The sequence below is a fragment of the Alosa sapidissima genome, chromosome 2 (assembly GCF_018492685.1).
Source record: "Alosa sapidissima isolate fAloSap1 chromosome 2, fAloSap1.pri, whole genome shotgun sequence".
NCBI lineage: Eukaryota > Metazoa > Chordata > Actinopteri > Clupeiformes > Clupeidae > Alosa > Alosa sapidissima.
The window spans coordinates 27318776-27345619 of record NC_055958.1 but is presented as its reverse complement, the minus strand read 5'-3'; the positions used below and the strand labels follow the sequence as shown (position 1 = coordinate 27345619).

Genomic DNA, 26844 nt, shown 5'->3' with positions numbered 1-26844 from the left:
AAACCGACGATTGGGCTTGGCTGTAGCGCTGGGAGAACAGGAATGGAGTGTGAGGATGCCGCACGTATGTGACCGCTCTCTGATGTTCCTGCCAAGCTGTCACACATCACAGTTAGGACCTACCTCCAGGTCTGTGCATCACATGCATAGGGCTTGGACGGTAACCGCATAACTGCAATATCACCGTCACGTGACGCCTAGTCCATCACCGCAACAAAACAAAAATGTGTGTACAAAGTGTGTGATGTCGTGATGTATTATGTGAGGGACCAGCTTATGACATGGATTCAGGTTTTCTAAACAAAACTTCTCAAAAGATGAAGCAAACCTGACCTTCCGCGTGTGTGTTGGGGAGCGCAATGTTCCAACATTCCATTTCCTATGCGAGAGTAGGGGAGAACCGGCACAATCGTAATACTTTTCTATTCTCTCCGTTCAAACTCGATTTACACAAAAGACGTTAGACTTGAAAGCTGTGATAACTCCATGAAAGTTGAAACAGAATTTAAAAAAAATATGTTGTAGTTTGTTAAGAATTTAGCAACACGTCGCCTACCTTTGTTACAACCTGACGCAGCCATTAAAAAGTGCAGTAGCCTACCTTTGTAACAGTAGCATACTGTAGGCATCATGAATATAGCCTTGTTGTTAAACTGATTATTTCTTTCATGTCTGAAGCATTTGGGGGTTAAAGCGGTATTTGTTGCAAGTTGTGGAAGGCTTTTAGTTAAGTAACAACAACCCCTAGACAACGAAGAGCTATTGGCCTGTGCCGCCTCATAACAAGGATGGATCACACCAAAGGAAACAGTGTTGTGAATGGCAACATTGCAAAGCTGTCTTTGTCTGGCATGGGAGCGCATCAGTTATGCTCGTATGGAAAGAGGTGGCTCATGATTATGACTGGTCTTGTTAAGTTATGTCACGGAAAAACACTATGTGACTTTCAGAGTTGTCAGACTACAGTACTCTTCACACCACACATCTTGTAATCAGGAATCTAGGAGTCATTGTGGTATGCCTTGGACATGATTAATCATTGACGGGGTCACATATCAGAAGATCTTTCACCAGGAGGAGCCTGATCTATCTGATCTCCAGAATACATTTTGTCATGAAGCAATACGTGACATGTGGAATGATGCAATACCAAGCACAAGATAGGATATTTTTTACCCTGTTTACGTCCAATATTCACAAGTGCACTAACAACATTGTAAAAGATAACCAAGTGTAGGCTAATATTGTTCTGTCTTATAGGTTTTATAGTTCAGCATTTCTATTTTCTATGAATATATTCTGCACTTTAATTATAATAGTTTATACTCTTGTATTTTAATCGCTGTCTGTTTTGTGTAAATGCACCATGTGGATTGCTACTAATTTCATTGTACTCTGTATTACTGACAATAAATTAATGTCTATCTGAGAAACAAGCTACCCTAGTCATTTGTGCACTGATTTACAGCAAGAAAACAAGGAAGAAAAATATGTTTGTAGTGTTGCAGGTGTTCCAACTCCTCACACTGGTTTCCCCTCATCCTATGTCTTTCTGCCTTATTTGCTGTATTTTGTCACTGTCCTAATTCAACCAATTCAACACTCTGGAACCCGTTTTTTTTTTTTTTTTTTAAACGGTCACAGCCCCCTAAACTGCCGGGGTAGTGTGGATGCTAGACCTAACAGATAAAAAAAACTTTACCGGTTTCAGAAAAACCAGCGTTGTGTTGACAAAATACACAAGGACTGAGCAAATGCCATCATCAGGTGACCTTAAAAGGTCATTGGTCAATTGTGCTGTCTCAGTGCTGTGATACTTTCAGAACCATATTGTATTTTCTAGTGGAGACAGAAGTTGTTTTTTCTAGAACTTTTGATACAAATTGTGACTAATAACGGTCTGTAGTTTTGAGGGAGAGAAGGATCAAGGCCAGAATTCTTTACTTGAATTATTCAAGCCTGGCTGTTAGCCTAGTCTGGACCAGGTTCGCTGCATAGAACAAATCCCCATGGTAACTAAAGGCCTGTTCACATTGGTAGCGATAACTATAATGGATATAACAGTTCTAGTTCTAGGTGTGACCAGACCTATATGTGCTTTAAGTTGCTTTTGTGAAACTGAATCAAGGCTAAATTCAGCTTGAAGTTTTATGAAAATAATTTACGAACCAGAACATAAAGACCATGAAGCTTCTATTTCTTGCAGCTGTTAAAATAACCTGACTCTCGCCAGATGAATTTCGTGCCGCCTAGCTCCACTCATCCATCTGGAATCGATCCATTGGAGTGGTGCTTCAGAAGGCTGGGCCTTATTAAAAAATCCTTGCATAAGATTGGATAAGCCACTTGTCCGTCATCTATTGACGTGCTATTTCAACAGTCTCACAGTCGCTTCTACGCTACGTCGCATCTATGAAACTCCCGCCCTGCATCCTGATTGGCTCTACCATACAATCTCGTGCTGAAATCACACTCAATGTAACCGATCCCAGATGGATGTGAGTGGAGCTAGGCGGAACGAAATTCATCTGGCGAGAGTCAGGTTAAAATTCAGCCAGGATAACACAAAAAAATCACAGCTTAATCCACTATATAGGATTGGTGAAATAGCTGTAGGAAGAAATTTTGGCCTTAAAGGTGTTTCCATTTAAGTGCAGGCTATATTCAACCATTTGCTCTTTTTGGTGTGGTCTGTGCAAAGCTGAAGAAAGAGACGCTGCTGTAAGCAGAAAGTGAAGGAGAGATTTATGAGTTAAACAACTGTGGAATTCCATGTTCAAGGTGTTTGCGCAGCCATGCTGAGTGTGTGAGTGTGCAGTCCTGCTGTGTGTGTATGTGCAGCCATGCTGAGCGCATGGGCGCATCCTTGCTGTATGTCCTGTGCGTATGCCATGCTGTCTGGATGTATGCGTGTGTGTCAATGCTGTGTATGTGTGTACCATGGCTGAGTGTGTGTGTGTGTCCTCGAAGGAGGCTGGGTAGGCCTCTTCTCGACGGCTGGCGCCCTAAGACCTTATTTACTGTGTTGGGGTCAATCTTGACTGAATTCCATAGGCCTTTGGTCATTATGGGATACAGCCTTATAGATATGGTTGACTCTTGGGTAACTATGTCGTAAACAAGTTTGCGTACCATTAATGGAGATGTCATGTCTTGTCTGACCTGTCAGTGAGGTATAAAAAGTGTTTCCCTGTTTGTAACATGAGACTGCGTCTGTTAGCAACACGACGTAGGTCTCCGGATTCGTGAATAAAGCTCTCTGAGATTTCTGACTTGACTCCTGGCTGACTGAGATTTCATTTCTGAAACAATCCCTAGACAAATTTCAGTTCCTACACAGCCCTCAGATACTTAGTTTGTTTGCTTAGGGTGTCTTCAGCACCGATTGCTGCCCAACTTTCATGCCAAGACCAGTGCAGGACAAAGTGCAGGTTGCGCCCATATCTTGTAACATGGCACCTGTAATTTTCCATAGGTGACTGCAGGGTGCGATTTGTGTAAAAACCAGAGGGGGGGATGATTTTGAATAAGTTTGTAACCCCCCCCCCAAAAAAAAAATGAACGAACGATTCATAGCCTAGTAATGTCATGGCTAATAATACCCTATATTATTTTTGCCACCTTTGTAACATTTTAGTTTTAGTTTACCGTGGTGTATGACTTTAAACAGCGAGTGTGCTTGGTATGATGATCAGCTCCTCTAATGCAGGGTAGGACTACGTTTTGACAAGCATACAAATTCACCTTGTTCTTGCCCCATCTGAAATGACTTCTCTACTTTTGCTGCCTCCATCCTTTCTGTATTTGTTGTGTAAAAAAAAGTTATATATGTTGGCACTGAAGTTGGTAACCAAATAGCCTACACAATGCTACGTGCATTCTCTCCTGCTGATTTGCGTTCAGTAGCCAAGTGCGTAATATTGCAAAAGTTGAAAAAATAAATGTGTTTATTGTAGCCTACAGAAAATAAATAGCCTATCATACTGTCAGTTAATTGCCTACAGTGCAGTGAAGAGTTTGGAGAGTAAAGTTATAGGGCAACTTGAAGTTTTATGAAAATAATTTACGAACCAGAACATAAAGACCATGAAGCTTCTATTTCTTGCAGCTGTTAAAACACCCGCTAGATAGTTTAAATACCCACCAACATTCGTTTTTGCAGTACAGATTATTTCTAAAAGTTATTTGTCTACTACTGGCTGATTTATCAAACGAGTGCTTTCTCGTTCGTCCTCCGCAAACTACAGGTGTTTCGGTAGAGAGCCATTGAATAAGTGATGCCAAGCAATTTCTGTAACACTTTTTGTGACATTCAGCAAATATCTCCTCATTTAATGTAAGTTCCTTCGGACAATAGGCCTACGTTCTACTCTACGTGCAGTTGTCCTCCATCTCAGTTGCATCAGTTTTCTAATTCTGAAGGTTCTAAAACATTATTATGCTTCACTGAATCCTTCTCGTTTTCTTTCATTTGTCTAGCTAACTTTTCCATTGAACCTAGCCATTTATGATGGATTACACACTCGACATTCTGAAATGTCCTGCACGATCAAGGCACGATCAAGGCACGATCACGCAGCCACTGTGTCAGCAGCATCAGTGCTGACGGTGACGGTGCGTTTCTGATGTCAGATTATTATGTAGGCTAGCCTACTAGACTGTTCTCACGTTGCAGTGCTTTACTTATATGAAGTAGCATTAATCAATATGAGGGGCAGAGGGGGATAAATGTTGTCCCCCCCGACGATAAAAATAATTTAGCAGAGGTAGGGATAGGAAAACCAGAGGGGGGGAAATCCTCACCATCCCCCCCTACAAATCGCACCCTGGGTGACTGCATCATGATCCAGACACTTGGTCACTAAAAAACAAACAACAAACAAACTTCGGTGGAGAGTGATTTTAGGCCTTTCTTAGGGGCCCTACATTTGTTTGTAGGCCTCCAAGAACTATGTTCACAAGTTTATGCTCACTCATTTTTGTACTGTAAACTTTATTTTTCTCAATTTATATTGTGTATGTTGAATGGTAGTTTACTTATTTGTTTGTTTTCTTTTAACCTGCATCCATTATTTTCTTCATTCTAAACAGCTCAGCCCGAAATTCCTGCACACAAACTCCACAAGTCACACCTGGCCTTTCAGTGCTATTGCAGAGCTTGTTGGTGAGTCTGAGTCTGTAGTTAAGGTTTCTTATTTCTGTTACATCTATTGCTCCCTGCTAATATACAGCCTATTCTGGAATACTAATGAATGTATAACATGAAACCAGTGGAACACTATCTACATTTTTGTTCTTGCTTGCTTGCCTGTATTCCATTTGTATCTAATTCTGGAACAATCCAGTTGAGAAATAAATTAGTCAGTGTGACTCAGATGCCTCCCCACCCTTTTCTTTTTCTGAGTTGAAACTTCTCCCATCAACAAGATGAAAAACAGTAAAGCTGTACTGTATGTGTTTGTTAAATTTATTTAGGGACTATGTCTGAGAGCTGGTTCCCTACTTTGCAAGTTGGTACATGTTAGTCTAACAGTCCAAATGTTAGTCTAATAGTCCAAATGTTAGTCTAATAGTCCAATTAGCCATCCACCTCTGCCAGGCAGATATCCCATTTATTGCTCTGTGGTAGTAGGAGAAAGGTTGTCATGTGTTGTCGTCTGCCCGAAGTGTTCCATCTGTCAAGGGTTGGTCCCCCTGCAGGGCATAGCAGGGTACCCTGGGTGTTGTTGCCATGGAAACACACAGTGTGGTCTACTCTGATTTAAACTAGTGCAGTGCTCATACGAAGCATGCCCATAGGCACTTGCATGCAGTCGGTCACTATATTGGGGTCAACATCCGCTAAATGCTAGGCACACTGCATCCATTGTCGGTCGTCATATTATTCAGGTCAAGATCTGCTAAAGTTTGTCTTTTAACAGCATCTCTAGTATTTCTCATTCAAACACTCAACTCATTCACACTCGACACAGAAAACACTTAGATCCTCAGCAATACACAGACCAAGTATATGATTGCTTCCTGGGAACAGAACTACTAGAGACTTGGTGATGAAATTAGTTTTATTAATTTCATGTTTCAGAGAATCATTGCTGATTACATTACCAGCAACAGTATTTTAAGGTAGATAGATAGCCATCACTATTTAGGTAGAGGAGTAAATGGTTATGAAGGGGCAAAGAAATCTGTATCTATAGACCCTTTCAACTGCGTAAAACAAACAGGTGCGTTCCTAAGGCATTTCCAGTGGCAAGGAAAACACCATTGAGCTAATGGTAACTTGGAACAATTTTATTTTATTTAAAAAAGAAAAAAACAAGTTAGAGTCGACATTTTGTAGAGCACTATGTTAAAGGAGAAATCCGGTGAGTTTTCAGATAGATCTCCGCTTCTCAAAATCACAGAGTCGGTACTATAAAAAACGAAAACAATCGTTTTTACGTAGCTCTAGTTGGTACAGCCAGCAGCTAATGCAGCCAGGCATCTACAGCGCTACACTATGTGGGCATGTAAATGGGAGCTCACAGACATGCCCCCATAGTGCATGTGTGCCTCCAGTAGCAGATTGAAATGCTCTATAAAAACTAGGGACATTTGAAAGTGCACTCCAGCCCTAAGGGGCCATCTGAATGAGAAAGCAGCCAAGGTGCAAGGAAGCTTTACTTGTTAGGCTACATTCACATTCCATTAATGCCAGGACAAGTCTGATTTTATTTCCTCCAGTTAATGTGACGAATATCTGATTTTTTCATAACTATGTGAACAACAGAAGTCACATAGAATCTGGCTTTGAATCTGGCACATACAAGAATTCTGATTTGGGCCACTGTTTGAACGGTCATGTCAGAATTCATGTGACTTGCTTTGGTGCGTTTTGTTTCAAGCTTTACCACATGGATACAGTCAGGACGTCATCCTACATCAAACCCCCCACCCCTACTCAGTCACTAACTCCTCTGCTAAGATTCAAAAACTATAGCCTGATACTCAAATTGCACGTACTGCTCAGTACTATTCCTGCTCTGTGGTCTAGCTCTAGCATCTGGCAGAGGAGTAGCGACTCTAATGCTGCCTGGCGCAGTGGTTGGCGCTGTCGGTGTGTTTGCTCAGATGCAGCTTGGCTGGCTGGCGGTCTAGCTCAGCGGTGCGTCTCCTTTTCTGTTGCTCTGGTGCTTAGCTGGAAGGAAACTGAACAGAGAAAAACATGTCTGGTTTCCATACCCATCTGCTACAGCTATAGATTAAAAGATTATAGATTTTAACAGAGACACAATGAATTACTACAATGTGTTTATTACTGCCCCCACTATGTCGTAAATGTGTAATTTAAAATGGTGTGTCCATATTTAAAGGGATGGTTCAGTGAGAACCTAGAGTCTATTTATGGCTGATAATGAGTTCAAACTTTGGTTTGGGAATTAAATTACATTAATTGAGGACTTTTGAGCTAGACCGTTGTTTGCATTAGCAACAAAATGGCTTGTTGCAGCGGGCATGGAGCCACATAAAAATAATAACCTATTTTCAAACCACTGACAAGGCTCAAAATAGCGTTAGACTTCGGTGGTTGTGTGGAGAGGGTACCTACAGACAAATCAAAGTATTGTAAACTTAGGTTATAATAAGGACTGTTTCTGAAGTCAACATCTTGTCCTACTTTGTGTTCCGGTAGTGTCAAATCAGCTGGCGCATTCGACTTCTTGCAGAGCTGCGCAGTTCTGGCTGAATCTTACAATACAAACATGTATCACGTTCAGCCAAATCTGCGCAAACACTGCAATATATTGAAGGTGTCCACTGAAATGTTAGTGTATTGTCAAGTGCCAGACTAGTATGAAATGGAATGAAATGAAAATGAACAAGAGATACTAGGCGTGCAGGGCCAGGCTAGAGGTGAGGTGGGGTGGGGCTGCATGTTACTCTGCTCTCTGACATCTGCCATGTGGCCATTTTCTTTCTTTTTTCTCCAGACAATGCTTATGATCCAGATGTCAGTGCCCAACAGTTCTGGATCGATAAAACACGGATAAGAAACACTGACTGTCTGACATTCTTGGACAATGGAAACGGGTTGAGCTATGACCAAATGCACAAGATGCTGAGGTGAGTCACATTAAACCAGGAACACTCATCCAAGGACAGTATGTTTCACCACGAAACCTGTTGAATGCATATCTCTTAATATCAGTTTGAAATGTTTTGTTCAGAATTAAATAAATTATTTAAAGCACTATAGTGTGGAATGGTCAGAGTACATAATCTAACTCTAGAAGCAGCCTCTCTCACAATTCACCCCTTGCAGACACGTGACTTAAGTCACGTGACGGCTCCATGCTGGACGGCAAAAAGATGGGAGACGGACGGCAAAATACATTATGTCATAAAGATTATGATGAACTGAACACCATTACTATAACATCTTTGTAGTTCAATGTATTGCTGTTTGGGGTCTGATAGTCAAAGAAGATGCCAGTGGTGTTGTTAGATGAAATGGGTCATGATCGCAAATGTAAAGTTATTAAAACTGGTGGTAACAGCAAGGGGAGATAATGTTACGTTAGGCTACTGTAATTAACATTATGGTAAATGAACACCCATAAGTATTTCTGGACTAAAATATTGCAAAGCGATTTGGTTACTTTATTTGTCTTGCTTTTATCAGTTGTAACATAGTAAAAACGTTAAGAATGTCATATCAGAACATGAAATAATAACTAGCTGCCACACTTCAGCGGTTGAGAGTGTTCTAACTGGTAGCATCATCACCTGGTATGGGAACTCCACAGTTAGAGATTGTAGTACTCTGCAGAGAGTAGTGCGCTCAGCTGAACGTACTATAAGAACTCAACTCCCTGCTCTACAAGATATCTATTCCAGAAGAGTACTCCTAAGAGCCCAAAAGATTCTGAAGGACTCTTCTCATCCTAACAATGGATTATTCCTACCGCTGAAATCAAGAAGACGCCTATGTAGTCACAAAGCCAGAACTGAGAGACTCAGAAGTTTTTATCCCCAGGCCATCCGAACTCTGAACTCACACTATACTGACTTTGCACACATTCACTCCTCAGCACTCTCAAACATTTCCCAACTCTGAACTCACACTATACTGACTTTGCACTCATTCACTACTCAGCACTCATGCCCCCCCCCCCCCCCCCCCCCCCGCCCACACACACACACACACACACCTACAAGACTTTTAGCACTTTTACATCCCTCTCCCTATGCTACAGACCTTTTATTTATTTTCTTATTTCATCACACGTCAAAACACACACACACACACACACACACACACACACACACACACACACACACACACACACACAAACACACACACACACATATGACTTTCACCAACTTTTGCACATCTCCATAGAACTTTTTATTTATTATTTTTGATTTCTCCTCCATCTACCCATGTCCTTGATTGCCTAGCCTTTCTGCCCCCCCCCCCACCCTACCCCCATCCCCAACACACATACTTACATCATCACTGTCATCACTTCACATACATACAGCACACTGCTTGCTACAGTAAGCCTCCTCTACATACTTGCTGCACACTGCCCCCCCCCCTACATACACAGCACATTGTCTTCAGGATCTTCTCCAACACACATCCTCTACATACTTACAGCACACTGCCCCCACCTACACACTACACACACACACACACAGTCACTGCTCCACTCCCTTCCCACCCACACACACATCTTCACTGTCATCACTCACATACATCATACATACAGTACTCTGCTTGCAATAGTAAGTCCCTGCCCCCCCCCCCCCCCCCCCCTACATACACAGCACATTATTTCATCAGGAAGCTTCTCCAACACACATCCCCAACATACTTACAGCACACTGCCCACACACACAACACACACACACACACACACAGTCACTGCTCCACTCCCCTCCCGCCCACACACACATCTTCACTGTCATCACTCATCATACATACAGTACTCTGCTTGCAATAGTAAGTCCCTGCCCCCCCCCCCCCCCACAATACACAGCATATTGTCTCATGAGGAAGCTTCCCCAACACACATATTGCACACTGCCCACTGCCCTCTCCCCACATACACAGCACACTATCCCATCTCCCCTGTCATCCCCCCAACACACACACCAAGACCCCTGGCAGTTGGGTTAGCCCCTTGAGCCGTGGATCTGCCCAAGGTTTCTTCCTTGGTAAGGGAGTTTTTCCTTGCCCCTGTTGCTCTTGGGTGCTCCTTGTTGGTGCCCCCCACCCAATCCCAATCCTCCCCCACCTTTTTTATGCAGCCCTTGCCACTTAATCTACTAAACCCCTCTTATACTGTACTTTTTACCCCCCCCCCCCCATTAATGCACAAATAGGCTGACACCAGACATAATTTCACTGCATTTCTTACTTCCAGTAACTATATGCATGTGACAATAAACTTCCTTGTATCCTTGTATCCTTAGAAGCTAGCTATTCTAGCTAATGTTTATCGTAGCTCATAGTGCTAGGGCTAATGTAACTCGTCAGTTTGTACGTTGCCCAGCGAATAAACTTACTTCTTACATGTCTTAAGTTAAAGAATTGAAAGAAATAGGAAATTAAAAAAAAACTTGAACGGTATTATGTGTTTACATTCAGATCTTGCCAAAGACTTTGCCTAAGTGCTATCTGCCGTCCTGTTCAGAGTCTATGGTTGCTATAGCAACCGCTGCTGTGCTTCATACACTGAGGAGATAAGCATGCAGTTGTGGTTGAAATACTCCCAAAACACAAAGAAAACAAACCAAAATATATCTATGCAAGAACATGGGATGTTGTTGTATTCCAAACAATAAGCCAACAGTCGTGGAAGGGCATTACTACGGTTAAATCTCACTATAATCTCCTAGCTGTGCGATATGTCCCATTACAACCCATTGATTTGATTCATGTTCTTGCCGTCCACTAGGCTATTTTGCTGTGGCGCGAACAAAACGTGACGTCACTTGCAAGGGGTGAATAATGACATGGGATACATCCAGTGTTTCCCACAGAATTTAATTCTATTTGTGGTGGTAGGTGACAGGGGGTGTTCACAGTTTTGAACAAATTTGTGCAACATGGTTATGATGCTAACCGGATTTAATCATGATTTAGCCTTAGTCGTCTTCTATGCCAACAACAATCCTTGCAGGATTTTTTGTTTTCTTTAAACGTGCATGCAGGTTCATTGAGGGACAGAGAGGCTGCGCAAAAGTGCACATAGCTCTACAATAAAAGGATTTCATCCAATTTAAGTAGTACAACACAACATAGAAAATCATTGTGTGGTGGTCAATGCTGAAATTGTGGTGGGCCGCCACAATGTATGGGAAACACTGTACATCCCATAGAGCCTTGCTTTTTAAGCATACCCGATAAACAGGCCTTTCTAATGTATCTCTGTAATGTTGTCTTGCAGCTTTGGCTTCAGTGAGAAGCAGACTATAAATGGCCACGTCCCTGTTGGTCTGTATGGTAATGGCTTCAAGTCCGGCTCCATGCGCCTGGGGAGGGATGCCATTGTGTTGTCAAAGACCCGGGATACCATGTGCGTGGGCATGCTCTCTCAGACGTACCTGGAACGGACAGGAGCTAGTCACGTGGTCGTCCCCATCGTTGCCTTCAGACGTGTGGGACCAAGCCAGTATATCCTTTTCAGAATATTCATGCTAAATTGAACATTCACCCAATTCCAAAGAGGAGACCCATGGTCTAACTAGGACCAAGGAGCAGGACCGGAGCGCACAACGCCTTAAGTGATTTTTATTAGTGCAAACCGACTAACGTTTCGAGTCTTCTTCAGAGTCCGCATGGGCGTCGAAACGTTAGTCGGTTTGCACTAATAAAAATCACTTAAAGCGTTGTGTGTTCCGGTCCTGCTTCTTGGTCCTAGTTAGATCATGGGTCTTCTGCGTCCTGTTCCGTGAGCAACAACCAGGCTGAAGCGCAAGTGACCCCCTTCTACCATTCATCCAATTCCATTTACTCCATTTTCTCACTCAATAACTTTCAAATGTGACATTATGAAATCGCTGCTCTCGTTTTGAATTAATGAGGCGTTCACATTGGAGTGATCACTAGCAGTGAACAGTCCGTGTTGGGGTGTCCTGGGATATCCCCAATCTAGAATGTCTCTTGTCCAATCAGAAATTAATGAATAGTTTGAGTTAGAGTTGAGAGTAGAGTTGAGTTTGAGCTAACTGTTGTATAAGTATGTATATAACATATAAATATAAACAGAATCTGCTGTGTCACTTTGTTCTCATTTAACCTTGACGTTCGCCACCACTCAGTTCCACGCCAGAGCACTCGGCCAGTTTGCAGGACATTCTAAAATACTCGCTGTTTCAGACGGAGTCTGAACTGTACTCAGAGCTGCTTGCCATCACTGCCCACGGAACCATGGCTACCACTGGCACCCGCATCATCATTTGGAACCTCAGAAAGTGAGAGACTATTCACAATGAGTGAATGTATGATTACGCCTCAACAAGGAGACAAAAACCTGTAGCATCAACGTGACTGCAGTCACTGTGTCACTGCGTGCTAGTGTGCTCTCTGTGAGGATTGTGAGGATAATCTGATAGGGTAGTCTGATGTCCGTCTATTCTTCGAGATAGAATTCCATTGGAATTTTCTTTTTTTACACTTCACTTGTATTTTTAGAGCATATATGAACCGTAGACATACAAAAACATGTTTAAACACATTGTTACATCACGTTAGTGACGGTGGCAGTTTTAATTGATTTGTTTATGTTTCACACAATGCCTGTGTCTTGCTTGTGCTGTCAGTTTCCAGTAAGAAAATGTAATTTCAGAACATTTCAGTAAAAGGTTTAGACGGTCAAATAATATGTAGGTATGCATGTCTGACTTGAGCTAGGTGTTCCAAAGAGAGGAAGGGCCAACAAATCAAAGAGAAATGAATGAATCATCTTTGTGTTCCACTGTCCTGCAGAACTACAACAGGACAAATGGAGTTTGACTTCAGCTCAGACCGGTACGACATACGGATCCCTCCGACTGTTTTTGAATCCAACCGGGAAGCATACAAACGGCCAGAGCGTGTGATGGAGTCCCCCCCAGAAAGTGACTTCTCACTGAGGGTGAGTCAGAACTGCGGCAGATCACACATCTACCTTTTTCTTTGTCGCTTACTGTATATGTTGTCATTTGTTTGATGTGTACAATTATTTATTTACTTATTTCAGTGTGATTAAAACGGCAAGATGATGTTGAATGGTTTTATTGTTGTTTTCAGGCATATACTAGCATATTGTACCTGAAGCCAAGGATGCAAATCATTATCAGGGGACAGAAGGTTAAGACCCAGCTCGTGTCCAAGAACTTGGCCTACAGCCGCAAAGACAGCTACAGGCCCATTTTTCACGTATCTTTTGACCACTTGGTCGTTGTCTGAAGGTTTTAAAAATTTGTGATATTAATGTTTTCACATGGTTTCATGTTCTGTTGATGGTTTCAGTGATTTCACAGAATCTATGATGTTAATGGTTTGACATAAATTATAGTGGAGAACATATGGGATTGGCATTAAATTGTGGGATTATATGACGTAGGGTTTAACGTTTGCTTTGGGGATCTGATGAACTTGTGGATAGTAGCTACCAATGATGCGTGGGTCCATACACAGGAATTGCCCTTTTTTACAGCTTAGCCTATCTGAAGCATGCACGGCATCCTTTAGTTATACAAATGTAAGACAAACACAAGAATAGCAAAAAGCACACACTGCATCTTCTTGTGATTGGAGTTAGCCCAGTGATGTTTTAGAGAGCAGTTCGGGCTTATTACTATGATCAAAGCCTTTAGGTGAAATTTGATTAATGTGTTTAAAGTTCATTTTTACTGACTCGAATATCATCAAAAATATTTTCACCTGACTTGTAACGGCAGATGACCGCTAGTCACCGAGGGCATCCACTTATTTTTGATTAGCTTGCGCATATCTGGTAGCTGCAGTAATGAATTACGTTGATGTCATTGCTCCTTAACTCCCAAGCACAGAATGCACGTGTCAGAATAACCTTTGGCTACAACACCAAAAGCAAAGACCACTATGGTATAATGATGTACCATAAAAACCGTCTGATCAAAGCATATGAGCGTGTTGGCTGCCAGCTGAAGGTGGGTGAAGGTGACACTTTCTACTGTGCGTTTCGTCGGTTCTTAGTTCTTGTGTGTTGTGTCTAACTTAACTTTTTTTCTCATAGGCCAACATCAAGGGTGTAGGTGTCATAGGTGTTATAGAGTGCAACTTCCTCAAACCAACTCACAACAAACAGGATTTTGACTACACAGATGAATACAGGTCAGCAGTAGCAGTAACACTGTGAACCAGTTTGTGTCCAATAAGATCCCCTATTTTTGTAAAGACACAAGCATTCTAATTTTTATTGGGTGGATGAATCTTTTTGCAGGAAAACTATCAATAGTGTTGCGATGAAACTTGAGGAGTACTGGAAAGAGATTCGCTACAAGAGGGACCAAGAACACCCTACCTGTACAATTCCTTTGGAGGACACCCTGTAAGTGACTTCATCTGACAGTGACGGGCATCATGAAATTAGAGCAGAAGAAGAATGTAACCCATAACGTTGTTGATTGAGGATGACTTCAGCAATGACCATTTTGTGAATGCTGTATTACTGTGATGCATGTGACTACTGTCACTGTGAGTAAATGGCTGACTTTAATATTAAAATAGAACCATTCCATACTCAACTCCCAGTATGACCCATAGTGGCTCTGTTGACATGTAAAACCCCATGCAATAAAGGATGAATAATCCTGCCATGCCATGTTCTGGTCAAAAAGGGCGGCATAATCTTGGAATGGATCAGCAATTTAGTTTGATCTGTTTCTGTTTTCTCGTAGCAAGCGTCCAGATCAGAACTGGGTTCAGTGTGACAAGTGTCTACAGTGGAGGAAGCTCCCGGACGGCATCGACCCAGACAGACTCCCCGAACGGTGGTTCTGCCACATGAATCCAGACCCGCAGTTCAGGTGACCCCTCTCTTCGCACTATTTTATGCCATTTTCCGAATTAGTTATGTGGGGGGTTCTAGTAAAGTGTTGTGTGAGACACCACAGCAAAAACATAAAGGCATTTTGTCTGCTGTGCTTCCCTTAATTTATTCATCCAACAATATAGAGAAATTTCACAATTTACTGTCCATGGATCATACGATCTATAGTTTAAAAGAATTAGTAGCTTAATGTAGTTTCTAAATGTCTATAGTAACCTCATCGCTTGACATATGATGCTTATTGTGGTTGTAGAACATGACATCAATTTGAAAGTAGCTATTGGTACCAGACGGACACCTTACATTCTCTTACCAGGAGAGATAATAGACAACTCAAGGATTAAGCAGTCTTTCCTGCTATTGGAGACTGCATCACATGATATTAATTATATGTCAGCACTGTTCTCTGCAGAAGCATAGGCATTGCATATCACATATCGCGTGATCTTTATTAGAGAGCCGTTCGTGGAGAGAGAAAATTAGGTGCACAGAAATGTATGCTTTGTTAGTGTCATGTTGGTGAGATACTGAAGACGAAGACTAGTTCTTCTCAAAATTAACACACTTAACATGAACCTGAACTAAAACAAACATTAATATGCAAAAATGTAATGGTAAACACATGCAATGTAGGGAGAGTTTCAATTCCCATACCACGATTCCGGCAAAAGGCTGTTAAAGGGCTTGAGCTTGAGCACCAACGGCTCCCATGCACATCATAAGGCTGAAATACAGTAGTGTGTGCTCTCAACCTTGTGTATCCTCAATACTTTTTTATAATAAAAACTTTAATATTTCTTTGTTCTTTGTTTGTCTTTTTCAGGAGTTGCCATGTACCACAAGAACAAGCGGATTCAGACGATGAGGCCTCCTACCCAAAAACCTACAAACAACAGTAAGTCACCCTCTGCTTTACTATCCTGTAAGCCAGTGATCCTCACAATTTTTTTCACAAGAGCCACATTGGCAGTGCAAAATCAAAAGTAGAGCCACTTTTACGACAATATACTAAGTAGGGCTGGGATAAACGATTATTTTTTAAACGATTAATCTAGCGATTATTTTTTCGATGCATCGATTAATCTAACGATTCATTTTTTCAGTCCGATTCGATTTCGATTATCGATTATCTCCTCATTAATTGACTAATAGCAACTTATACATGTTTATTTACATATCTGAATTAATTAAACATGAATTCTTTAACATTAAGATCCAAAATAAAAGACTATACAAGTGCAAAGTAATGCATTCTTAGTCAGAGGTAGCATTCAATAAAGTTCTGTAGGCTATTGTATGTCTAATTGAGTGCCTGTCATTTTAAGACGTTCGTGAGGGAATCCTTGCAATTAACATAACACAGTTAAAAGGCTCCTGATGTGTGGATGCAAATATGTTAAAATGAGGGTTTTTATGCATTATCCAATACTGACAAAACTGTAATTAGAATGTTGTAGAATAAGCATTCTAAAGAATATCTGACCCTTAACATGAATTTTAGAATATTGCAGTGTCCACACACACACACACATTGTGTTTCAGACTGGTTTGTTGCAAAATCGGTGTCTATTTTTACATTTTGGCCCTTTGAATCAATGGAAATGGTTGTCGAGTCTCGGCTGAATAGAGCCAGTGTGGTTTTGCATGTAAGTGTTCCACAATGTTAAAGCTGTGCAAACACATAGTTAAGCATTATTCAGATAACTGCAGCTAGCCTCCAAAAAGGTGACTATTGTCGTGACATCTGACATAAAGGTGCATGCTATATTAATAACTATAGTTTGAGATTAATAATTAACATTGCATGCCTATGCATGGGTCATGGTTTTACCAAAGTCATAGAATAGCCAAAACTATACATATTCTGAAAGCATATGCCCTGTACATGAAATATAGCATTGATCAACTTATGTCCCATCTTCCTCCATACCATACTCCTCTATTCTGTATAGGCGAATCAAGTGAACACCGGATACATTTTGGCCTGCATTATTAAGGGAAACAAAACACCATAAACTATATATTTTCTAAAAGCATATGTATAACCTCTAGATGTGATATAACATCAGTTAAGACATTGCCCATCTTTCTCCATGCCATGCACAATACATTACCCTCTATTCTGTATTGGCGAATCTAGCTTAAAGCCACTTGTAGATGAGATATGAGATATTTGTGGTCTGCTGAAATTGTCTTTGATTTTTCACACCTCTGTTTGGCTTGTTGTCTGTGCTGTGGTCTGTGTCTCTGGTCTGTGTCTGTGCTGTGGTGTTGTAGCGTAAGTACTCACTACTATGCTACAATGTTACATCATTCTTCCATAATGCTTTACAAAGTCCACATTTTCACATTTGTTTGAGAAATAAATGAACAAAATAGTTTTTCTTTGCTGGTAGGTCTGTGAAATGTTATTGGTATTGGTCTGTGAAATTTATAAGGTATTGTTTTTATATAAATGGTCTTAAAAGGTCTTAAAAAGACTTCAATTTGACTTGAAGAAACCTGTAGGAACCCTGCTTCCAATGCAAATTGTAACCTGATTATTGTTCCCAACTTGTTCCACACAGTGAACGCCTCAGCAAGATCCAGCTGGAGCGGCAGAGGCAGCAGGTACTGCACACATGCTTGGCCTCACAAGCCTACTCACAAGTCCTCACGACTGTGTGTGTGTGTGCGTGTGCGTGTGTGTTGCAATCATCATCTTTTCAGTGTGTTCATGTATTCCCCCACTGTCAGATGAAGGAAGTTCAAAAACATTACTGGCCTGTGTACTAATACGTGTTTGTGTGTGTGTGTGTTGTCAGATGGAGGAAGCGAGGAAGAAGGAGGAGATGGAGAGGCTGTCCAGGCTGAAGAAGCAGAACGACGAGCTGCGACGGCAGCACGAGCGTCTCAAGCAGCAGCTCAGAAATTCGGTGGGTGGTTGGGTAGGTGGGTGGGTGGGCGGGCGGGTGGGTGGTTGGGTGGGTGGTTGGGCGGTTGGGTGGGTGGGCGGGCGGGTGGGTGGTTGGGTGGGTGGGTGGTTGGGTAGGTGGGCGGGTGGGCGGGCGGGTGGGTGGTTGGGTAGGCGGGTGGGTGGTTGGGCGGGCGGTTGGGTAGGTGGGCGGGTGGTTGGGTGGGTGGTTGGGTGGTTGGGTGGGTGGTTGGGTAGGTGGGTGGGTGGGTGGGCGGGCGGGTGGGTGGTTGGGCGGTTGGGTGGGTGGTTGGGTAGGTGGGTGGGTGGTTGGGCGGTTGGGTGGGCTTGTGCGCTGCCACAGACGCTGCATGTGGGAGCAGGAGGCTCAGTGAGCCACGCTGCTGAAGATGGCCACAGTCGCACTGACAGCACAAGTGCTTTACTCAGACTCACAAGACAAGAGTGACTAATGACAGAAGTCAGTGGGTCTACCTCAAGTGGTCTGCTTCAAGCGAGCTGCTATGAAAACCTGAAGAAAAAGTCAGGGGCTGAGTTTCCGTTGAGCATGGTGCTGTTTGACAACTATGGATGTCTTGAGTGCTTATGTAACTTACCTTCAAATGCTCACATGTGTGTGTGTGTGTGTGTGTTCTCATATATCTGTCTACACAGAGAGATTTGCCTGCCAGGTTAGCTGTGCCTGTCCAGAGGAGTGCCTTGGCAACAGCCCCCCGTAGCTCCAGCGGGCACAGTCAGACAGGTGAGAGAAGGCTGATGAGAGGATGCGTGATTGGTGCTCCAGTAGGTCGTGTATGATTGGTGCGCCGGCAGGTCGTGTGTGATTGGTGCGCCGGCAGGTCGTGTGTGATTGGTGCTCCGGCAGGTCGCATGTGATTGGCTTTGGTAATGAGGCTGGCATTTTCCTGTGCTCTGGGATTGACTGCACATGTTTCTGATTGGACAGGTCTCCGCCCGTCCTCTGAGGGGATGCCCATCATCACGAGTGTCTGCTCCCTCTCCACACCATCCAGGTACACAACACTCAGTTATTTATTTATTTTAAAATATATTTTTTGGGCTGTTTGCCTTTATTGTGACAGGACAGTGAAGAGAGAGGGAGAAGGGATGAGGTGGGATCGGGAAATGACCCCGGTCGAACCTGGGACTTGGACCTCAGTGTGGTACGGGTGCTGTAGCCAGTTGAGCCCCCAAACACACATTTTGCTTCTCTATCCCCAAAGGGTTATATCTACTAGTAATTTTGTTTTGCCAAAAACCTATGCCATTCCTTCATTTTAGCCCACTAAAAGGATATAGGGCTTTCCTACTGTTATATCTGTACTATTGTGGTACTGAGCGACTGGAAGTTTTACTTTTTCTTTTGGGATTATTAAAGTATCTATCTATCTATCTATTTATCTATCTATCTATCTATCTATCTATTTATCCATTTATCTACAGTGATGGGCAGTAGCCTGCTACTTGTAGCAAAGCTATTAGCGTAACTACATTTCTCAGTAACTTGGTGGTAGCGTAGTTATTTTCTGAAGCAGATAGCTTTTTAATAGAATTTTTTGACCATGTAGTGCAGTAGCTTTTACAGAAGCTACATTTTCCAGAGCATTTGTGGAACTCACAGTAGAACTTCCTTCTGGCCATTCATACATGCAAGTTCAGTTCTATTCAATGGATCTGAATTAAACTGAGATAATCAAGAGAAGGTGAAGCTTTTACAGGCAAAAATCCACCAAACAATGAAGATGCTAACATGCATGCATGCACAGTTACAAAGTGTATTCCTTTGCTATTGTACTTCAAATATAGTTAAGGAGTTTTGAGTTAGCTTGCAGTTGATCCTGCAAGCTTAAGAAATGCCCAAATTGAGCATGTCCATGGGCCACATGCACTCTCTCTCAGCACCTGCCTTTTGTTATAATGTTATTACAGTATGTCTTTTTTCCCCAAATTGATTTTGGAGCTGTGAGTAACAATCTAGGGTTATTGTATTTGAATTGGACATACAGTTAAGAACAAAATTATTCATACCCCTGGCAAATATTGATGTATATTGATTTTCTCTTGACCAATGTGTTTGTTCTGACTGAAAATGACACTGCCACATGCCAAAAGGTTGTAAGACAATGTGGTAGGAACAGGGTTCTATAAGGCTACGGGAGGAAGTGTAGTGGTTGCAGAGTGAAGATATTTTTCACAAGTGTGGTTAAAGGTGTGAAAACGGTAATAATACAGTATGTACAAATATGCCTGACGTTTTCGTGGTGTAGCCGAGGCCTGAGATACGCAGGTAGCCTACATGAGCGGGAGAAAGAGTTGGTAAGCCAGTTAGCAATAGGTTGGCCATACGTTCAAATTTAGGCCGGACATAGATTTTACAAGACCTGTCCAGTGCAGCCTCAAGCCGGACGCTCATTTGTCCTCCTTTTTGGAGTTGCGCTGGGCATCTAGAATCTTTGCTCGGAAGCAGCATCGTTTCACAAACTATGGACGCGAAGACTGCTGGTCAAATTATGCGCAGTGCTTCTGTCACTCGTCTGATAATTTGCTGCGCAATTTATGAAGGAACCACGGACTGACAGAAAAAGAAAACAAACGTTTTCGCAATCAGGAGGAAATACTGTACATGTTAAGTTGATCTGTTTGCATCTTTCCAGCGTGTGTTGCTGGCCTAGCCAAGGGAAGAAAATATCTGTCTAAGTTATAATACCTGTAATGTCTGTCAGCAGCTTGCTTGCCAGCGTTTCCCAGTAGGCCTACTTCGCAAAAGTTGTGAAATATAACTGCATATTTTTTTAATGTCGACGACTGGCTACATAAAAAAAAACGTGCGTTCATAATATGTGCGTGCTTGAGATGAAACCAGCAGTTTTCAGCAGGATCATGCGAGGAGGACCTGTCTCTTAATTAATTTAAAACAAGTCAATGGTTTTACGATGTTTCAGTCAAGCTTTGGTTGGTTTAGATACAACTGGTATGCAAAATGTAAAGTATTGGATTAACTTTAATTTGCTGTGCTGCATATGGGACAATAGATGCACATAGTAAATTATATAAAGTAGGCCTATTAAAATATTCAAATAGCTTTAGTCTTTTTCTAAAATATTGAGGGGAATCCAGTCCAGTGCACATTCTTTGGCAAGTAGCCTAGGCTACTACAGACACAGGTGAAGAACAGTCAGCCTCAGCCAGTAAGCACAACCAAATATGTACAGCCAGCTTCAAAAGCAAGCAGCCCAGACCCTAACATTGGACATTTATAGCTGTGAAGGTAATTCACACACAATCTTTCGTCAAAATATATTTGGTAACTTCTGTAGACATCCAAAATGGGGTGGGGGTTAAAATTAGTAGGAAAAAAAACTATTGCATAAAACAGTTTTAAGTTGTTGTATGTATCTTTTTGCCGTGGTATAGTCTTAATTTTTTCATTTAGATGTCTTAAAGGTCTTAAAAGTCTTTAAATTTGCACTTGGAAAATGTGCAGATACCCTGGGTAGGAAGTAACATGGAATCAAACAAATAATCGTTTTTATCTTTTTAAATTTTTTTATGAAAAATGGCATGTCCAAAATTATTCATACCCTTTTTAAATAATCAATGGAAACATCTTTATTTACCATCAAAGCTCTCCAAATGGTTCTTATAATACCTACCAAGCCTCTCCATGTCTCCACAATGATTTTAGACCGCACCTTTTTAGCAGCAATCTGAGTTTTGAGGCAGGAACGATTATTTGCCATCACTTTGGCCTTGTGCTAACTTTTTTGACTGATTGAGGTCTGGACACTCTAAAATGTTGACATTGTTCTCTCTTAACCATATCTCACCTTGTTTAGCTGTATGTTTTGGATAATTATATGGTTTAATGGTCCAATGATGCCTATTGGGGAAGGTCTCTTGGCACACTGCCTGATCTTTTCCTCCAGAATCTCAGTGTAGCCTCTTGCTTTAGTGTTACCGTTTACTTTGGCAAGGTCACCAGGTCCCCCTGGTTAAAAAACATCCCAAAAGAATACTTTTCTAACCCCCAAAATTTAAATGGACATGGTGTCATTGGAATGTAATGCTAATTTTTTTATGCCAATCTCAGGCCATGTCCCTGGGTCAAAAAGAAATCCAGCGAAAGCTAAATTCTTTGTCCAGGTGTGCCCTTATAAAGGTTAAGCTGAGTTGTGCATGTTTGGAGAAGAGTGATCTATGATCAGCATCCAAGATGTTAAAAAAAATACTACGCTAAGATAAAACTAACCGGGCCGTTTCTAGATTAGGACAATGGCTGGGTCGGCTATAAAATGCTTTGGCTCACTCATCCAACTCTAGGGACTGCGGGGAGTGACCCAATTTAACCTAGGGGTGGCGTATTCCTTTAAATCTGAACATAAACAATTTTTTATCATAGAAATAACTAATAAACACAGTCATATGCTAATAAACACACTCACTCCTAGAATGAAGAGGCGGCGAACTTCAGGGCTTGACGGTGCAGAAGCAAAGCAAGCACGTACCAGCCATTCTCCTGGGTCAGAGGTCGCGACCGCGTCCTCGCCGGCTGCAGCCTGCCCAGCTCCCACAGTGGTCATTCCTGATGACGATGAGGACGAGGACGAGGACATTGTCATCGATGAAACCAAGAGCACCCCCAAACCCAAGGCGCCGACCTTTGACATCTCCCGAGTGAAGACGGAGCGGCGGACCAGCGAGGTGCCTGGGCTTCTCTTGGACTGTACCGACGACGCGGCCCCGGAGGTGCCCGAGTCCGCAGTGGCGGCGACTTCTGCAGCGACCCCGACCCACGTGCCCTCGACAAGCCCGCAAGAGCAACAGGAGCAGGTCAGCACCACCACCCAGACGGAGATCGGCGCTGCTATCAAAGAGGAGAAGGAGGAGGTGAAAAGCACAGCAGAAGACCGAGAAGAGAAGAACAGGACGAAGGAACCGGAGGTGAAGAGAACAGACACGGGCACTCTAACACTCGCAAAAGAAACGGCAGCGAAGGAAACGGAGGACGAGGCAGCATCAGCATCGCAGATGGATGTGGCTGCAGCAGAGGAGGGCCGCTCAGCAAGTCCGCCGGGGAACGAGGCGAGGGGGTCTACAGAGGTCGTGGGCGGCAAAGGAGGCGGTGAAACCGAGGCGACGGCCGACGCGAATGAGACGGACCCGCTGACAGACGAAGAGGGGGGAGGGGCGGCCATGCAGCCTCAACAAGAGCCCCAGACCCCGCGGGAGAACGCCCTGCTCATCGAGGCTCAGCAACAGCAGGACCAGCTGATGGAGCTGATGGAGAAGACGGCCTCAGAGAGGGACGCTTACCAGAACGAGGTGCACCAGCTCATCGTCAAGGTGGAGGACCTGGAGCAGAATGTCCTGCAGCTCTCCCAAAAGTCCGTGAAGCAAGAAGTGAGCCATCAGGGGTGCCAAACTGACAAGCCGGAGGGCGACGAGAGGGATTACGAAAGCCTCCAACGACAATTAGAGCAGGTTCGGAAAGAAAGGGATGCTCTGGCGGAGGAGAAGAGGCAATGGCAAGAGAAAAAAAGAGGGGAAGGGAGCAGCAGCTCGCCAAAAAAAGGGCAAAAAGGGGAAGAGGGGGCGTGCTCATCTCAGGTTAACGTTGTGGACGATGAACTGGCCCTGCAAGTGGACTTCTTGCTCAGGGAGCTGGACCAGTGTAATGTGGACCGGGATGAACTGAAATCTAAGGTGAGTTGACTCTATAAAGGACACTTTTTGTCCTCAGAGCTGCACATAGATTTTTGTTCCAGATCTCGAGCTGTACAACTAGGTCAGTTGAATAAAAGGGGGGCACATGGGGTATGTGACACCACTACAAGATGACTTAACCGCTGATCATGCTCCTCTCGAAAGCTTTAGACTTGATTCGAGTGTAGTTACACTCTCTCTTGTAACTGTGACCAACACCTTCTTTTTTTCTCTTACACTCTTTTTTTTCCTCTCTCACACAGCTGGGCAGCCTGGAGGTGGAAAAGGCAGCTTTGGCTTCCCGGATGGAGCAGCTGCAGAAAGAACTGGAGGAGATGAGAAAAGATGGGAGCAGGAACCCAGCTGGAGCCGCACAGGGCCAGAGTTCAGCCGAGGAGAGAGTGGACTCGGCCAGTGGGTCCTCCCAAAGCCGCCAGGTGCAGGCCGATGGCTCGGTAGAGCAGCGTCGGCAGAATGGGGTTGAGGATGGAGGTGTGATTGAGGTGGAGACCCAGGGAGAGAGAAAGGGTCAGGGGAACAGCCAAACACAGGGGATTTCTGACCGGCTTAGCAAAGAGGAAAAGCAGAGGTACGCAATGAGCATACACACACACACACACACACACACAAATTACCATTGTGTCCTTGAACATTTCTGTAGAGAATTACTCTGATAAAAAGATCTGAAGTACAAAAAGTACACAAAAATGTATGTTATTTCAACTTCAACTCAAAAATTTGAGGAATATGCTGCTGTGGATCCTTGATCGCCTGTGACCTAACACAAGTTATGGGACAGGAATTGCCTGTAAAGTGAATAATTGAATTGAGCAAAATGAATCCGCCCCCGTTTTTAAAGACTATTTTTCACATTGAGTTAAATTGGTCGAGAAATGTTATGCTCTGTGCAGGGTGGGTGTGTTTGCACATAATTTAGATGTGTCGTCGTGGAGATCTACAGTTAAGAACAAAATTATTCATACCCCTGGCAAATATTGATTTAAAGTTGATTTTCTCTTGACTGATATGTTTGTTCTGACTGAAAATGACACTGCCACATGCCAAAAGGTTGTAAGACAATGTGGTAGGAACAGGGTTCGTTTATATCTTTTTTTAGCATTTTTTATGAAAAAGTCCAAAATTATTCATACCCTTTTTAAATAATCAATGGAAACATCTTTATTTGCATCAACAACTCTCAAAATGGTTCTTATAATATCTACCAAGCCTCTTCATGTCTCCACAATGATTTTAGACCACACCTTTTTAACAGCAATCCGGGTTTTCAGTCAGGAATGATTATTTGCCATCACTCTGGCCTTGTGCTCACTTTTTTGACGGATTGAGGTCTGGACTCTGGCTCTGCCACTCTAAAATGTTGATATTGTTCTCGGTTAACCATTTCTTGCCTTGTTTGGCTGTATATTTTGGATCATTGTGTGGTTTAATGGTCAAATGACGCCTATTGTTGCTGGTCTCTCGGCAGGCTGCCTGATCTTGAACGACAACTTTCAGGCTACTGCACGCTAGCGCAGCTCCTTAACCACTACACTACCACTGTAGTAATATACTATAATACATATGCTCATTTTGGTCAAAAAAATTAGCCATCAGATAATTTTATTTTATGTCCTCCGTCAGTTGTGACACTAGAAATTAGCATATTTTTATCATAAAGTATTTGCTTGTATGGACTAATTTCTTTAAACTCAGAGGCTCATCCGGTTTTGCAGAAACATAACCTTTGCCATGATTACTGTATTTTCATTTTAGATTGTTCACTACATTTGAGGTTGAAGTCATATGCAGCATGAAGGGCGTGGGGGTTGAATGTGTTTGGTGTAGAGGGTGAATGGGTAGATTTAGATTTAAAAATAGGGGGAAAGTTTCAAAGGACATGCAGTTACTAGATGCTTCAGCTGTCATCTTAGACAAAACTTCTGTGACCGAAGATCCATTTATTGTTGTCTCTCTTCCCTCCTCAGGCTGAGTGAACTTCGACGAAGTGTGGGTCGCCTTCTGGTCACATTTGTGCCTGCTCTTGACCTTAATCAAGTTAACTACGAGTGCTCTGTCATCGATGAAATTCTAGATCAAGTTATCCAGGAGATCTCGCAGAGTGAGAATGGGATTGATGCCACTTAGTCTAAACCAAAACCATCTTGGGGTAGAAAAAGAACAATAAACAAAACTCAAGTCTTTTAAAGATCTTCATAACATGCTTCCTTTTATATCTAAAAATGGAAAAAAATAACCTTGTTGAATGTACCGGTACCTTTTTTCTATATTGTACATAATTTCACAAAAAAATATTTTTGTACTGCTGCTTACTTTGTTATACATTAAAAAAAATGCACTTGCACTGACTACTGTACTGAAGATTAAAAAAGTGGATAAGAACTCATTGTTTATTTTATTTTATTAATAAAATTCAGAGAAATGTGCACAACTCATTACCACCAGGTATATACTTTGTAGTTGACAGTAAACATGTTAAATGGTGAGAATGTTCCTTTTAGTGTTTTCCATAAGCTTTCACCCTAAGATATTCTGTTGTTAATATTTTAAATGTATTAGTTGTGGAAGGCATATATTTTTCCTATATCTCTTTAAGTAATCATGTGAGAGATTTTGTTGTGTTTTATGATGTTCATTTGGTTTTTGGAGTGTAACTAACAGGCAAAATGGGGAAGGGCCCAGTAGAAATCAATCATGTTGGGTCCCACACAATTAAGTGAAATGGAACATTTTAGTTACAATTGGTTAATATGTTATCATGCCATTTTTGTCTTTGATGTTAACATGCTGTCAAGAAATGAACCAATTCAATATTTCAACAGTTGGTACATTCTGGGTTTTTCTGCATTACAGCCGCTCTGTTTGAGTGCTTTCCTTTATAGTCCATAGGCATGTTAAGTTGTTGCCAAAAGATGTTCTGTCAGTTCTTTTACAATCTGTGTAAATGTCCCTGATATTTTTGTATTGTTAAGTATGTTTGCCTGGATGTTAACTTACTTTACATATTTCAGACTGTTATACATATATTTCATTACCATTTTTCTTGACCAATAATAAAAAATGAGTGGAAAAGATTAAGTGTTGTCAGCGTTTGTGATGTTTTTTGAAGTGCATCTTCATCACAAGTGTGTTAAAAATGTA

General features: G+C 42.3%; 1 protein-coding gene across 3 annotated transcripts in view; it reads left to right on the top strand.

The window, feature by feature from the left end:
- Nucleotides 1-26781, top strand: part of morc3a (MORC family CW-type zinc finger 3a) — a 28905-nt gene extending 2124 nt beyond the window's left edge. For all 3 annotated transcript variants that reach the window (XM_042066841.1, XM_042066840.1, XM_042066842.1), the window contains 18 exons: nt 5092-5164; nt 7971-8103; nt 11439-11665; nt 12309-12465; nt 12980-13127; nt 13283-13411; nt 14047-14166; nt 14253-14350; nt 14460-14567; nt 14917-15045; nt 15892-15963; nt 17636-17678; nt 17873-17983; nt 18637-18724; nt 18929-18995; nt 22431-23685; nt 23949-24274; nt 25671-26781. In XM_042066841.1, coding sequence (XP_041922775.1) covers nt 5092-5164; nt 7971-8103; nt 11439-11665; nt 12309-12465; nt 12980-13127; nt 13283-13411; nt 14047-14166; nt 14253-14350; nt 14460-14567; nt 14917-15045; nt 15892-15963; nt 17636-17678; nt 17873-17983; nt 18637-18724; nt 18929-18995; nt 22431-23685; nt 23949-24274; nt 25671-25830 — 3444 coding nt within the window. In that variant the 3' untranslated portion in view covers nt 25831-26781. The remainder of the gene's footprint in view (nt 1-5091; nt 5165-7970; nt 8104-11438; nt 11666-12308; nt 12466-12979; nt 13128-13282; nt 13412-14046; nt 14167-14252; nt 14351-14459; nt 14568-14916; nt 15046-15891; nt 15964-17635; nt 17679-17872; nt 17984-18636; nt 18725-18928; nt 18996-22430; nt 23686-23948; nt 24275-25670) is intronic.
- Nucleotides 26782-26844: the final 63 nt, after the last annotated feature.